General features: G+C 32.1%; 1 protein-coding gene across 4 annotated transcripts in view; it reads left to right on the top strand.

The window, feature by feature from the left end:
• The window catches only part of LOC142224253 (uncharacterized), a 562,139-nt gene that overhangs the window by 215,116 nt on the left and 330,262 nt on the right, over positions 1-16,761 (top strand). For all 4 annotated transcript variants that reach the window (XM_075294022.1, XM_075294025.1, XM_075294026.1 and 1 more), the window contains exon 4: positions 59-5,532. In XM_075294022.1, the coding sequence (XP_075150137.1) occupies positions 59-5,532 (5,474 nt within the window). The remainder of the gene's footprint in view (positions 1-58; positions 5,533-16,761) is intronic.

A 16,761-nucleotide genomic window follows, 5' to 3' on the forward strand; every position in this document is an offset into this window, starting at 1 on the left:
TAATAATTGAAATACTTTTCTCCGTAATTACCTTTCACTTTGTGATTTTCTTTTCCAGATAATGATTCCAACTCAGAAAGAGATATTTTGTGTCCTGCCAAAAGGGCTCGTCGTTGTGAAGATTCTTCTTTGGTGGGAAATCTGCCAGCCCATGAAGATGAGGTTATATTGCGCAGACCTTTTGCTGGTGATGTGGTGAAAAATAATAGCCTGGAAAGATTTCTGAATTATGAAAATTTTCCCCGAGATTCTTGGGGAACTGTAAGCAATCCCCAAAGAAATAGCTTAGGCAATCGAAGAACTGGTGGAAGAGGCTTTGATGATTTCTATTCCGACTCAGACTCATTGTCATACAATTCCCTAAGTCGGTCCTCTTCGTTAATACAATTTGAGTCCTTGGAAAGGCAGCTATTGTTACAAGAACAACATGCCAGTATGACTAGCTTGGGTAACTCATCGCCTTCGTTACTAAGTTTTGATATACAAACCACAGAAGACAACTCAGCGGCCAAGGCAAATGGAACGGCAAACAATTCAGCCAATAATTCGGCAAATAATAGCCGTCGAGGATCCCAATCATCTTTACTCAAGAAATATGAGTCGTTAGATGGCCGTCTACATCAGACCTATTATGATTTGGATAAACTGAATTTTGATGATATGGACGACAATAACAGGGAATCCTTTGGTAGATCTGCGGGTAATCTCAAACTCTCCACCCATTTGGTGGAATTAAGATCTGACTCAGAATCCTCTTCGGAGGGATCAGAAGGCTCTTCGAGACCTCAAAGTGTTCTATCACCATGTGATTCTATCGATAATGACTACCATAAGAAATTCCATCGCACAAATTCCCAACATAGTAAAAAGGGTAAAAGTTCAGCTGAAAATCTCTCCGAGGATTCGGGCTATTGTGAGCCTTCTTTGAATGGTTTTGTCATACGGCGAAGCAAGTCTCAGAATTTATGTAAAAATTATGAGAAATTTTCCGAAGAAGATGAAGAAATGATGGAACATAAATCTTTGACCATAGGCAATCGTCCAGAGCAACAGCCACAAGAGGTAGAGCCACACAATAGGTTACATACACAAATGTTTAGTGAAGTGAAACATCCCAGCATACCACCAGGAGGAGAGGAGAATGAAGCAACGTCGAAACTCGGAGAAAAGGCCAAACATTCCACATTGAATAGCCTCAGTAGCAGTAACAGCGAATTTAAAAATACTTCCACAAGACATCACCCGCAAACCCCGCCCTCATCACCATTGCTTGATTATATGCGGCAGAAACAACGCAATGCCTCGCACTCACCATCACCGGTCTCCTCAGAGGTGTCGACATCGTCTACAGCATCAAGCAAAAATTCAGTATCCTCTTCAGCATCCACAGCATCATCATCGTCGTCGGCAGCCTCTTCTACCACCTCAACATCAGGCTCTTCGCAATCATCGGCCACGACATGCGCATCTAAAGCCTCTTTCACTTGGCTAATGCCCTCAAATCCAACAACAACGACAACAACAGCAACACCGCATACATCTCCTCTGGCGAGAGTTTTTGATCGCCAAGAAAATACCCTCCGAATTAGTTTAAGCGATCAACGTGAAAGGAGAACATCTTCTAACGGGAAAGACGATTGCCAAGCATTAAACAACGACGCTAACGACGCCAATGAGCATCCAAACGTATTGCCAACAAATTTAAAAAATCGGGAAAATATCAAATATTTGCCAGAAAATGAACCCACAATCGTTGACGAAGGGGGAAAGCATTCGTCTGGCGGTAGTGTTGATCAATTAGTGAACCACCCAACGGGCAAGGGCCATAGTGACGTGACGGGTGCACAAGCAAAAAATGTAGTAGTGAATCTATGTGCAAATTGTTCTAAAGAAAATTCACAATTTCCAAAATTCCAAAATAATAACTGCCAATATTGCCAATATAGTAATAATTTCACAAAAATCGGGAATCTAGATCTAGTGCAAAAAATTAGTGAACAACAAAGAAATTTAGATTTAGAGAATACAACGAATGCCCATAACTCTGTAAATACTCATAGCTTGGATTATCATTATTTTAGTGGTCCTTCGGCCTCCTCAGAATCGGATTATTCGCCAGCTGGTATACGAAAAAGTCTTCTAAACTTAATGCAGCATTGGCCAGAGAGAACTTCCAGTGTGCCGAATGAATTGAATAGCTTGGGTCGAAAAAAGAAATACAAACGTTCTCGCACTTCCAGCACCACCTCCAGCAAAAATACTAATCGTAGCAATCGCCATGATGAAAGTCTAAGGGAGGAAAATACCAGTAGTTCAGAGGAATTAGAAATTGAGGATTATTGCAAGGATTTACAATTGCGAAGAAGTTTCAGTTGGTCTTATGTGAATAACGAAAAGAAGGCAGTGCCTTTGGATGTTAGAAAAGAAGAAAGCAAGCAATTGGATTGTTTTACTCCATCGTCTAGAAAAGATATAAAAAATTTGGGTTTATTACATCAATCCTATCATAATTTAGCTTTATTGGATTTGGATAGTGATCAAGATCCCCGAAATCCTTTGATCATGGCCGAAAAACGTAGATCGTCGGATTATGAAACGGAAATTGTATGTAAAAGTAATTTCCTATTGGATGAATTGTCGGCCCATTATGATAAGACTGCTTCAATTTTGAATGATAGACCTTTGAGTGTGGAAAAGGATCTAGGTAGTAGAAGTCATGATGAAATTGATCTGGGAAAAGATCTACCCCAGCCCAGTAAACCCAAGGTTCCCCAAAGGCGTCGTAAATCCTCCAATTCCAGTCATTCGGAAACAGAAAATACCGATGATGATCAAGTGCAACATGTCCAATTGGTTATACGTCAACCACCTACACGTCAGAAACGTCAAAATCCCCAAGAAAAAGAAAAAGCCAATAGTCTCACCCAGGATTTCTCTTTCTCGGCCATAATGCAGGGGAAAACCTTTGATCAAGATCCCACTATGCTGAGGACCAGCTATGCCCAAAGTTTGGAAAAATGTAATTTCGATTGCAAGGAAATCTCCACCACAGATTTGACACGAACTCGTACCATGCCCAAGAGACGTTTCCATTCCCAGGCAGCCAATGCCAAGAAAAAGAATTTAGTCTCCTCCACACCCAATTTGAATGCCTATCAACAGGATGAGCCTGAAATCGAAGATGATATGTATGTGTCAAGTGCTACCACATCTATGCATCAATTACCATTGGCCCAAACCCAAAAACCTTTGGGTATTCTATTGCCTGCAGGCTCCAAAAATTCCATAGGTAAAGGTGTTAGCTTTTGTCCCACAGTATCGAAATATTCTTGGCAAGAGCAATCCTCCGAAGAATATCATGATGAGACTTTGCCTGAATATGAGGGGGGTCAAGTACCAACAGTGGTCCCCGGCTCTGGGGGCGGCAGTGGTGGTGAGGAAAGCGATGATGAGCTATTGGATAATTGCGATGCTGTGGTTTTGAAAAATACCAAAGAGAATGAAAACATAGGTAATCTCTATAAAAACAATGCACACGAAGAGATCACCATGAAAGAGAAATATAAGGCGGTTATCAAAGAGTTGCCAACCATTGAAAATACGAACAACCGATCAACAGAGAGTCACGGTGAGCCGGAACTCTTAAATAAACAAAGAGACAAAGAGAGAGCCCAAGTAAGAGTAAATGAAAAGAGTAATGGCGCTAATGGTGGTGGTGGTGGTGGTAGTGGTGTTTTGATAGTGCAAACATTAAATGGAGAGCCCACTACATTGGCCAACGAAACACTGGAATATGAAACAGATGGTGAGAGGCCTGTTATAACAACAGCTACGTTTAGTATAACAACGAACGTAAACAATGAAACATTAAACGCTAAACCGGATACGCTACTATCAACGACGGTCTTAACACCCAACAAACCAAACTTAGAATCTGTCGTGAAAGAAAGTGAAAACGTTAAACAACAACAACAACTGCAGCAGACACGGGTAAAACCAATTAAGCCAACTATTGTTGTGGCTAGACCCATTAGTATACAATTGCCAATATTATCGGAACCTCCCACAAATCGGGCCCATCATATTCTCTACGCTTCGCAGCAAATGTTGGATAATTTCCAAAGGCATCAACAAAACGAAAATTACGAACATACCAATAAATCTCAATCGGTGCAAAATCTCAATAGAATGTCTTCGTCATCGGGGGCAACTGTTAGTATGGTGGCCGGCGGTGGGGTTAAAGTGAATAATAATAATGAAGTAATGAAATCGAAATTTAAAGCCGATGAAAAACATCCCAATTCTAAGGGATTTTTATCGCGTTTCACCAATGGTTTTCGTTTTTCTATGCGTCGCAATAAAAAGAAATTACCCAAAGAAGCCACAAATGGTCAACAGCAACAAGTAGGGCAAGACCAAGAAGCAATAGCAGCAGCAGAAACAGTTATAAAAACTAAAACTGAACCCCCTGTTGTGAATAGCAAACAAAAGGCCAATGGTACAAAAACCAATGCGAAATCTTCCACTTCGAAAAATTCACGAAAATCCTTGGGATCCAATAAACAGCAACAACAACAACAACCGGATTATATTTATATTCCCTTGAAAGGACCTTTGCCTGAGAAATATGAAACAGGCTTTTTTGAATCTCACCAAGAGGAAAATGGCAATACTGTGGCAAATGTCACTGCTACGAATGGCAATGCTGTTGTTGCCCCTAAATTGGCAACTGTGGGCCAGAAAAAAGGCGGCAAAAATCACAAAACAAAAGAAGAGCAAAAGGTAACTGGAAAACCACCCATACCACCCCAACAATGGCAACAGCAACAACAACAGCAAGCTATGCAAAAATCTCAAAGCGCACAATCCTCTCAGCAAGTGGGTTCAAGCCGTTTCTACACCAGCCCTCATGATTTAAGCTCTCCTTCGGCACACACTCTTCCCCACCAAACAACACGCGGCAGCACAGAAAATTTCCTAGCTTCCGAACGTTATCATTCGTCACAACATCAACAGTCCTTTGTCAATGATGAAAGGCAAAACATCCATCAGCCAGGAGACAACGATACAACAACAGCCATGACTACATCTTCGGCCTCCGGTGTTACGTACGAATTTGGTGGTGGTGCATCACCATCTCGCGCCACGGTCTCACAAAAAACCCAAATGTTCAATAATCTTTCGTCGTCGCGTAATTCCGCTGTTGAACCCAAAATCGGTCTGATCGAAACCAATTTGGATACCCATGAAACCATAATAACCGGTAAAACTCGCTCATTAATGAATATCGGTCCAAACGGTGGTAAACGTTTACATTTGGCCAATACTAGCTCGGGTGTGGATAATCATGATGGTACGGATTACTATGATGATGATAATGATGATGATGAAGTTGTTGTCCGTCCCGATGGTACAGTGGTAGTGATTAAAAATGCCGGTAACCAAAATGGTTCGGCTCAAATAGCATCAGTGCGTCGGCCTCATAAATCAATGGAATTCTTATTGGATAAAGAGAATCAAAAGGATGTAATGGTAAGTAGTGAGAATACATGAAACTAAAACAAAAAAAAAAACGCAAAAACAGAAAAACAAAAAACAAAATTGTGTAGTAAAAATAGTAGAACATACATATATCCACCAAAAACATTAAAAGCATAAACGAAATATGAGAAAATGTAAATGCCAACAAGAGACCATGTGATGGGAGAGTGAGTAGGGAATACACAAGACAAACAAAAGCAACAACAACAACACCACTCCTATTAAAACTTTAAATAAGGGTTACCATGTCAACGAACTCGTAACTACCAAACATGGGATGATTACAAAAAAAAAAACACATTTATTGTTGCAATGTCAGCATTAATCTAACTCGAAGAAATGATTTTTGTGATATTAATTGGGAAAAAATTAAAAAAAATACAAATAAATGTGAACTCTTTATAAGGTCAATAACCCAGCAGAATTTGGGTGTATGGAAAAACCAAAACAAGTGAAACCACCATGAAGGAAAGTGTAGGCTTATTTTAGCAAAATTTTACAAAATTTACTATTTTACAAAAATCGTTTGTTATTGCAATCTCAGGATTAATTTAACTCCATAAAGTTTATGGATGATATTTTGATTTTAAATGGCGAGAATAAATTTGGACTCTTTATAAGTTCAATAACCCAGCAGAAGTTTTTCCGTACCCTCAGAAAAATGTCAACGTAATTTTCCAAAGTCAATTTAACTATTTTTAGTTTATGAAAGTTCATTAATTTTAGTTAAATTTTACCAAATATGAGAAAATTGTCTCATTATACCCTGCGCCACATTGTGGAACAGGGTATTATAAGTTAGTGCATATATTTGCAACACCCAGGAGGAGACGATATAGACACATTGTGTCTTTGGCAGTAATGCTCAAGGTGGATCCCTGAGTCGATCATGTCCGTCTGTCTGTGAACACATTTTTGTGATCAAAGTCTAGATCGTAGTTTTAGTCCAATCGACTTCAAATTTGGCACATGTTTCTGTTTTGGGTCAGAATAGAACCCTATTGATTTTGGAAGAAATCGGTTCAGATTTAGATATAGCTCCCATATATATATATTTCGCCCGATATGCGCTTATGTGGACGCAGAAGCCAGAGTTTTAACCTAATTTGCTTGAAATTTTGCACAATGAGAACAATTAGCACGATAGTCAAGTGTGCCAAATTTAATTGCAATCGGTTCAGATTTCGATATAGCTTCCATATATATATATATATATTTTTCAGATTTGGGCAAAAATGGCCAAAATACCCACATTTTACATATAAAATCGCCACTGCTAAGTCGAAAACTTGTAAGAGTGACTCAAATTTTGCTTTATTTCTAATACATATCTATCTACCGATAAATACACTTTGAGAAGTTGCCTCAAAATAGGTTTATATTTAAATGTTTCCCATATTTTTATACCCTGCGCCACACTGTGGAACAGGGTATTACAAGTTAGTGCATATGTTTGTAACATCCAGAAGGAGACGAGATAGACACATGGTGTCTTTGGCAATAATGCTCAGGGTGGGTCCCTGAGTCGATATAACCATGTCCGTCTGTCCGTCTGTCCGTCCGTCCGTCTGTCTGTGAACACATTTTTGTGATCAAAGTCTAGGTCGCAATTTAAGTCCAATCGCCTTCAAATTTGGCACATGTTCCTAATTTGGGTCAGAATAGAACCCTATTGATTTTGGAAGAAAACGGTTCAGATTTAGATATAGCTCTCATATATATTTTTCGCCCGATATGCACTACTATGGACCCAGCAGCCAGAGTTTTATACCGATTTGCTTGAAATTTTGTACAAACATAATACTTAGTCGTATAGTCAAATGTGCAAAATTTGATTGAAATCGGTTCAGATTTAGATATAGCTTCCATATATATCTTTCGCCCGATATGGACTTATATGGCCCCAGAAGCCAGATTTTTGGCCGAATTTGGTTGAAATTTTGCACTAGGAGTACAATTAGTAGTATAGTCAAGTGTACAAAATTTGATTGAAATCGGTTCAGATTTAGATATAGATATATCTCCCATATATATCTTTCGCCTGATATGGACTAATATGGTCCTACAAGCCAGAGTTTTGGCCCAATTTGGTTGAAATTTTGCACAGGGAGTAGAATTAGCATTGTAGCTATTCGTGCTAAATTTGGTTGAAATCGGTTCAGATTTAGATATATCTCCCATATATAGCTTTCGCCCGATTTACACTCATATGACTACAGAGGCCAATTTTTAACTCCGATTTAGTTGAAATTTTGCACAGGGAGTAGAATTAGCATTTTTGCTATGCGTGCCAAATTTGGTTAAAATCGGTTCAGATTTAGATATAGCTCCCATATATAGCTTTCGCCCGATTTACACTCATATGACTACAGAGGCCAATTTTTAACTCCGATTTAGTTGAAATTTTGCACAGGGAGTAGAATTAGCATTGTTGCTATGCGTGCCAAATTTGGTTGAAATCGGTTCAGATTTAGATATAGCTCCCATATATATGTTTTTTTTTTTTTGATTTCGACAAAAATGGTCAAAATACCAACATTTTCCTTGTTAAATCGCCACTGCTTAGTCGAAAAGTTGTAAAAATGACTCTAATTTTCCTAAACTTCTAATACATATATATCGAGCTATAAATCATAAATAAACTTTTGCGAAGTTTCCTTAAAATTGCTTCAGATTTAAATGTTTCCCATATTTTTTTACTAAAATTGTGTTCCACTCTAGTGCATTAGCCAACTTAAATTTTGAGTCTATAGATTTTGTAAAAGTCTATCAAATTCTGTCCAAAAGTGATATTTAAATGTATGTACTTGGGACAAACCTTTAGATCTACAAAGTGGTGCAGGGTATAATATAGTCGGCCCCGCCCGACTTTAGACTTTCCTTACTTGTTTTTTACTAACATTGTGTTCCATCCCAGGACATTAGCCGACTTAAATTTAAAGTTTATAAATATTGCTGAACTCTGTCCAGATCTGGTCAGATTTAAATATATGTTTATTGGAATATAAACCTTTATATGTAGCACCCAACACATTGGACGGATTTGATATGATATCGAAAATGTGGAACAACAATGTGGTGCAGGGTATAATATAGTCGGCCCCGCCCGACTTTAGATTTTCCTTGTTTTAATTATTTTTCACTTTATTGATAAAAACTAAAAAATAGAAAAAAATTTTAAATAAAGTACACCCAAAAAAAGTGAACCCACCGTGGAAGAAAATTTAGGTTTATTTTAGAAAATTTTAACTAAAATAGTTTTCTAATTGCAACATGTTACAAATAAGTTAATACTTTTTGTCAAATTGAAGAAAATTTATTAAAAATAATTAATTTTTTTCTCTTGTTTAAGAAAATTTCATATGTTGAAAGAAAAAATTGGATTTTAAAATTGTTAACATGTCTTTAGCGCTATACGAAGTTCATGACAGGTACAATTTTAGTAAAATTTACTCATTTGAGAGACTTATGAACGCAATTTAAGCAAACTTCTGCCATTTTAGGAAAATATGAACTATTTTATTTCTTAGTAAAATTGTGCACTATATTTGTATACAACTTTCTTTCTTAGTTTTAGTTCACGTCATTAAAGTTAGCAAAAAATTATTCAAATAAAGAACATTTACTCATATTGTGCAAAATTTAACAAAAATCAACTAATCTTCATGAACTAAAATAAAGTTCAGTTGGCATTAGAGCTCCTTTTTTTCTGGGTGTACACAATTTTAATCAATTCAAGATGCGCATAAAATAGTTTTTATTTTTTTTTTTTTAAATTTCAATGAAATATTCCCAGCAGCACTTTCAAAAATAGCCTACCAAAGAAGTTCTTTATTTTAACTACACAGGAAGTCTTATAAAATTTTATTTTTTATAACTCGTTTTTTTTCATATATTTAATGGGTAATTTTTACGATTTTGTTTTAAATAACTTAAAACACAGTAAGGTAGAACTTTTTTAAATTTGGTCGAAAAAATGCTAAATCCATTATAGAAAATTGCGAATTTTTGAAAATATTTGCGGTTAAACGTTTCAGACAAGCGATGGAATGCATTAAAAATCATAAAAAATTGTAAAAATAATTTATATGGCAAAATATCATAAAATTTTTTCAATCACACCAAAAACACTGAATTCGGATCATACCTTAAGAAGTAATACAAATTCAGTGGAACGGCTGTTGAAGTAGTGAACATTCGTCCTATGACAAGCGCATTGATGCAAAAAAATGCAAAAATTTTAAAGTGGCACTATTCACAGGCACTATTCCCAGCAAAAAAGCGTCGCCAAAAAAGTAGTGAAAATGTTCTTTTTGGGTCCGGAAGTGGTGCAAAATTGGCGCAGAAGCGATGAATTTAACATGGGCTTGTCATAGGACGGATGTCCACCATTTTAACAGCCGTTGCACTGGATTTGCTTCACTTCTTAAGGTCTGATGCGAATTCAGTGTTTTGGATGTGAATTAAGAAATTTTGTGATATTTTGACAAAAAAAATATTTTTTACATTTTTTTTTATGAGTTTTTAATGCATTCTTACGTTTGTGTGGAACGTTTGCCATCAAATATTTTAAAAAATTCGCAATTTTTCTAGAATGGATTTGAAATATTATTTTCAGAAAAATTTAAAAATTTTTTACCATTTTATTAATTTTTAATCTATTTTTAACCTATTTGAAACAAACAATTTTAAATTTTCCATTAAAAATATGAGAAAAAAGCGAGTTATAAAAAATTGATTTAAAAGTGCTTCCTGTGCAGCTAAAATAAAGAACTTCTTTGGGAGAACATTTCTGGAAGTGCTTTTGAAGTTGTGCCTTTAGAAGAACTTCCAATTTTTTTGATGGGATTTTTATTTATTTGAAAATTATTTTGAATTTATTTGAATTATATTCATTTTACAAATACTAAAAAAGATTTTCCAATTTTTTAAACTATCGACTTTCTAAGAAGATTTTTTTTTTCATTAATCACCTTTGCAAAAACCGATTTTTATTTTCCATACACACAGAAAACGTTTGCAGTAATGAATATTCGGCACTTAGAACGAAATATAAGTTGTTTCAATATTTTTCCGGTATTGTTGAATATTTTTTGTCCCCTACAACCATTTGGCGAAAATTCCCATAAATTTTCTTGTGTGTTGCAAGATAAATAGTTGTGGTAACCAAATGTCTTTTCCTTGAAAAATAATACCTGACATCGGTAGATACGACCTACAGTAAAGAAATTTCTCAGCTGTAATTTAGTAATCATCACTCACATTTGGTAACCACAACCGAATTCGATTGGAATAATTTTTCGAATGTCAATGTCATCATTGTTAATTTCATTATATATTGTATTATCAAATCTATAAATATGTGTACATGCATTTTAATTCAAAACGACTATATATGGTGGAAAATGGAGCCGAGACGTAAAGCGTGCGCACCGCTATGGACCTCATACCAGATGTTCTCCACAAGAGCTCGTAATGGACTGAAACTGAATAAAAAACGATGGTTTGTAATTGAACTGTTTAAGGACACAAAATAAAATTTCGAAATCATAAAAATTCAGTCTGAGGAAATCAAGTTAAGTTTCCAACGGTAAAGAATACTACGGTGTGTTATGGGCGCTAAACTTGTCTGTGGGTTCGAATTTTATTTTGAAGAAGACGTTAAAGCTACATCATTCGTTGAACAGTTCATCAAATTTTTCATTGAGGAGATTCTTGAGTCAAGGGTAATGTTGAAAATTCAAGGATTTTTATTCGAAGATTTCAATCCCTTGTGGTATATGTTATTCCCTTGGACCGACTATGCGGCCTGAAATCATTTTTTGGTCATCTGTATTTTGCTCTAAATGTATTTAAATAAAAATATAACCTATAATGTGCAATATAATTAAATATATCTATTTTTCAATTTGATGATTGGGTGGTACAATCGAATAATCAAGGCACCCATAACCTATTCCGTTGGCTGACTCAACCAACACCAGAAATGGGGTTAGTTGCATCTCTCATCATTCGAATGAGTCGATAGTTGCTGCAACTGCCAAAATAAGGTTGGCAATAAATGTGATTATCACAACCATTCTGTATTCTCTGTGTAATTTCAAAATTCATTTTTTTACAACGTAAACTTTTTAATCGATTTTTCCAAACATTACAAATAAGAAAAAGTATTCAAATATTAAAAGTTTCCAATTTTTATTTTTCAATCTTTAAAAAGGTCGAAAAGTCGAATTTCTAATTTTTGGAAAATTTTCAACTATTTTTCAAATTTCCACATTGAAATTTCAACTGTATTTCTAAATTTTAAAAGGGTTTAAAACTTCGATTTGTATTGTCTGTTTTTGAAAATATCGATATTTTAGTTTTGAGTGTAATCTCTACCCATCCATTACTAATTACAAATCAAAACATATCTGTGGGCCTAAGTTGGTGCAGAATTTCTCAAGTTGTCAATGTTCTAAAATTTAAAAAAGAAAAAAATATTCCAACGAAATATTCTTAAAAATGCTCATCTTTAATATAGGCTAGGAATAGAAGCAACCCAAAAACCGTTACTACCACAACCATACTTTATTAAAGCCATAAGACCAAAAAGCATTGTTATCCTGACAAATACACCAACACCACCACCATTAAAAGCCATTTCCTCCCTCTCCAATTAGAGAAATTCCTGTACACAGACACATTTGTTTCGCCCAAGTCCCACAAGAGGGACTAAAACACACCCAAAACTCATACAAAACACAAAGACCAATAAACAGGGAATGACAAAGGACAATGCAGAAAAAAGGGAATGATAAAAATACAATAAACATAAAATACACCGACACCGATTCTCGAAGGATAAATGGAACAGGACGAAAATATATAAAATGCGAATGAAAATCAAAAGAAAAATGAAATCAAAGACTACTGCAACTCCTATCGTAAAAACAAAACACGACTAGGCTGCCAAAACTAAAAATGTGCCAAAAAACCCAGAAGAAGAAAGGAAGTGAAGAGTAGAAACCAGAGATTTCTAGCATGGATGAACACCCAAATCTTAAATAAAAGAAAATAACCATGAATCTGGCTAAAAGCGGGGGAAAAGACTTTATCTAAAAATTACACAGAAGAGAGGGAAGAGAGCAAGGACTCTTTTTTATATTCTGGGGTTTTGTTTTCTTCTTTTCGTTGGGGTTTTTTTTTTCTCTAGAAAATTTCCTTTTTTTGGCAAGAGATCAGAAACTTGTCTTTAAAGTCAACGACTTTTTTGGTGTCTCCTTCAAAGGAAACGACGAAATTGGTTTCCTTTTTTTGAATAGAATTCATTTGCTTCTATTTAGGGTTTGGCAGGGTTACTTTTCTCATACTGGTTTTTTGAACTTTTCCCATTTATTTTACTTTCTGTGTTACAGTGATGATGGCAACTTGTCTTAAGTCCATAACTTAATTATGGTTGAAAGACAAACAAGGTGTCACAAGTTAAATAAGAGAAAAAGTAGGGGTACAAAACAAGCAATTTCGTACAACCCTTAACTTTTTTCACAATAACCCTGGAAACCACCAATTAATAGTAATCATAAAATCTTAATTAAGCGAAAGGGGTAACAAAATTCATTTGGTTAGACGAACGATTAGAACAAAAATAATAGTAAGGCAAAAAGTAAATAATAGTAGGACAAATGAAAAAAGAGTAAAACTAAATTTTGTAAAGCTTTTAAATAAATTGGAGAACTCGAAAAGAATATTACTATTGGAAAATTGGAATTGGAATTGGATATATTAACGTATTTATAGAAATAAAATTTTGACACAATTTTCTATAGAAATAAAATTTTGACAAAATTTTCTATAAAAATAAAATTTTGACAAAATTTCCTACAGAAATAACACTTTGACAAAATTTTCTATAGAAATAAAATTTTAACAAAGTTTTTGACAGGAATAAAATTTTGACAAAATTTTCTATAGAAAAAAAAATTTTGGCGAAATTTCCTATAGAAATAAAATTTTGACAAAATTTTCTATAGAAATAAAATTTTGGACAAATTTTCTATAGAAATAAAATTTTGACAAAATTTTCTATAGAAATAAAAATTTGACAAAATTTCCTATGGAAATAACATTTTGAAAAAATTTCCTATAGAAATAACATTTTGACAAAATTTTTTATAGAAATAAAATTTTGACAAAATTTTTGTATAGAAATAAAATTTTGACAAAATTTATGTATAGAAATAAAAGTTTGACAAATAGAAATAAAATATAGAAATGAAATTTTGAGAACATTTTCTAAAAAAAAAAAATTTGAGAAAAATTTGTTTGAAATAAAATTTTGACAAAAAATTTTTAAGAAAAAAATTTTGAGAAAATATTCTATAGAAATTAAAATTAGACAAATTTTTCCATAGGAATAATATTTTGACAAAATTTTTTATAGAAATAAATTTTTGACAACATTTTTTTTAGCTGAGATCAAAACAACAAATATGATTGAAGTACAAACCAACAATAAAAAGCAAAAACGAAGGAAATAAAATTTTGACAAACCAACAATAAAAAACAAAAACGAAGGAAATAACATTTTGACAAATATTTCTATAGAAATAAAATTTTGACAAAATATTCTATAGATATAAAATTTTGACAAAATTTTCTATAGAAATAAAATTTTGACAAAATTGTCTATAGAAATAAAATTTTGACAAAATTGTCTATAGAAATAAAATTTTGACAAAATATTCTATAGATATAAAATTTTGACAAAATTTTCTATAGAAATAAAATTTTGACAAAATTGTCTATAGAAATAAAATTTTGACAAAATTGTCTATAGAAATAAAATTTTGACAAAATTTCCTATAGAAATAACATTTTGACAAAATTTCCTATAGAAATAACATTTTGACAAAATTTTCTATAGATATAAAATTTTGACAAAATTTCCTATAGAAATAAAATTTTGACAAAATTTTCTATAGAAATAAAATTTTGACAAAATTTTCTATAGAAATAAAATTTTGACAAAATTTCCTATCGAAATAACATTGTGACAAAATGTCCATAGAAATAAAATTTTCACAAAATTTCCTATAGAAATAAAATTTTGACAACATTTTCTATAGAAATAAAATTTTGACAAAATTTTCTATAGAAATAAAAGGTTGACAAAATTTCCTATAGAAATAAAATTTTGACAAAATTTTCTATACAAATAAAATTTGACAAAATTTTCTATCGAAATAACATTTTGACAAAATTTTCTATAGATATAAAATTTTGACAAAATTTCCTATAGAAATAAAATTTTGACAAAATTTTCTATAGAAATAAAATTTTGACAAAATTTTCTATAGAAATAAAATTTTGACAAAATTTCCTATCGAAATAACATTGTGACAAAATGTCCATAGAAATAAATTTTAACAAAATTTTCTATAGAAATAAAAATTTGACAAAATTTTCTATAGAAATAAAATTTGGCAAAATTTTCTATAGAAACAAAATTTTTACAAAATTTTCTATAGATATAATTTGACAAAATTTTCTATAGAAATAAAATTTGGCAAAATTTTCTATAGAAACAAAATTTTTACAAAATTTTCAAAGAAATAAAATTTTGACAAAATTTCCTATAGAAATAACATTTTGACAAAATTTTCTATAGAAATAAAATTTTGACATTTTCTATAGAAATAAATTTTTGACAAAATTTTCTATAGAAATAAAAGGTTGACAAAATTTTCTAAAGAAATAAAATTTGGACAAACTTTTCTATACAAATAAAATTTGACAAAATTTTCTATAGAAATAAAATTTTGACAAAATTTTCTATAGAAATTAAAATTTGATAAAATTTTCTATAGAAATAAAATTTTGACAAAATTTACTATAGAAATAAAATGTTGACAAAATCTTCTATAGAAATAAAATTTTAACAAAATTTTCTATAGAAATAATATTTTGATAAAATTTTCTATAGAAATAAAATTTTGAGAAAAATTTCTAAAGAAATGAATTTTAACAAAATTTTGTATAGAAATAAAATTTTAACAAAATTTTCTATGGAAATAAAATTTTGACAAAATTTTCTATAGAAATTAAAATTTGACAAAATTTTCTATAGAAATTACAATTTGACAAAATTTTCTATAGAAATAATATTTTGATAAAATTTTCTATAGAAATAAATATTTGACAAAATTTTCTATAGAAATAAAATTTTGAGAAAATTTTCTATAGAAATAAAATTTTGAGTAAATTTTCTATAGAAATTAAAATTTGACTAAATTTTCTATAGAAATAATATTTTGATAATATTTTCTATAGAAATAAAATTTTGACAAAATTTGCTATAGAAATAAAATTTAAACAAAATTTTCTATAGAAACAAAATTTTGAAAAATTTCTATAGAAATAAAATTTTTACAAAATTTACTATAGAAATAAAATTTTTACAAAATTTTCTATAGAAGTAATAACCACAAAAATAGGATTGAAAATGCGAAATAAGATTTTTTATTTGGTAGTTTTGTGGTACAATTTTCTTTAGATTATTTTTTTTTTTGGCTCGAGTACGATTGTCACTCGACCCCATAAAGTATATGTTCTGTTCTTCTGTGCAACCTCTCAGAGTTAGATACTCACGACCATTAGCGTAGCTAGACAATTTTTCTAGGGGGACTATAGCCCCCCTAGCTAAAAATTAGTATAGTGAAGTTATAGGTTCAATTAATGTTTTGTTGTATAAAATTGAATAAAAAATCAAACTTCAACATAATTAGAAAATTGATTTGATGAAAAGCAACTAAAAGTAGTTCCACACTTTCCCAGCGAAAACAAAAAATTGGGAATTGTTCTAAAGGCGCAACTTTAAAAGCACGTCCAAAAATGTGCTCACAAAGAATTTAATTATTTTAACTACACAGGAAGTTTTTTTAATTCAACTTTTTATAACTCGTTTTTTCATATTTTTAAAAGGTTTTTTTTTTTTTTGAAGTAGGTTAAAAAAAATAATAAGAATTAATAAAATGGTACAAATTATTCAAAATTTACCGCAAAAATACTAAATCCATTCTAGAAAAATCGATAATACTTGAAAATATTCGAGGTCAAACGTTTCAGCGTTAGAATTCATTAGAAATCATAAAAAATATGAAAAGTATTTATTTGGGAAAATATCATAATTTTTTTAAATTTACATTCAAAGCACTGAACTCGGATCACACCTTAAGAAAT

This window comes from Haematobia irritans, chromosome 2, assembly GCF_050003625.1.
Source record: "Haematobia irritans isolate KBUSLIRL chromosome 2, ASM5000362v1, whole genome shotgun sequence".
NCBI classification, from domain to species: domain Eukaryota; kingdom Metazoa; phylum Arthropoda; class Insecta; order Diptera; family Muscidae; genus Haematobia; species Haematobia irritans.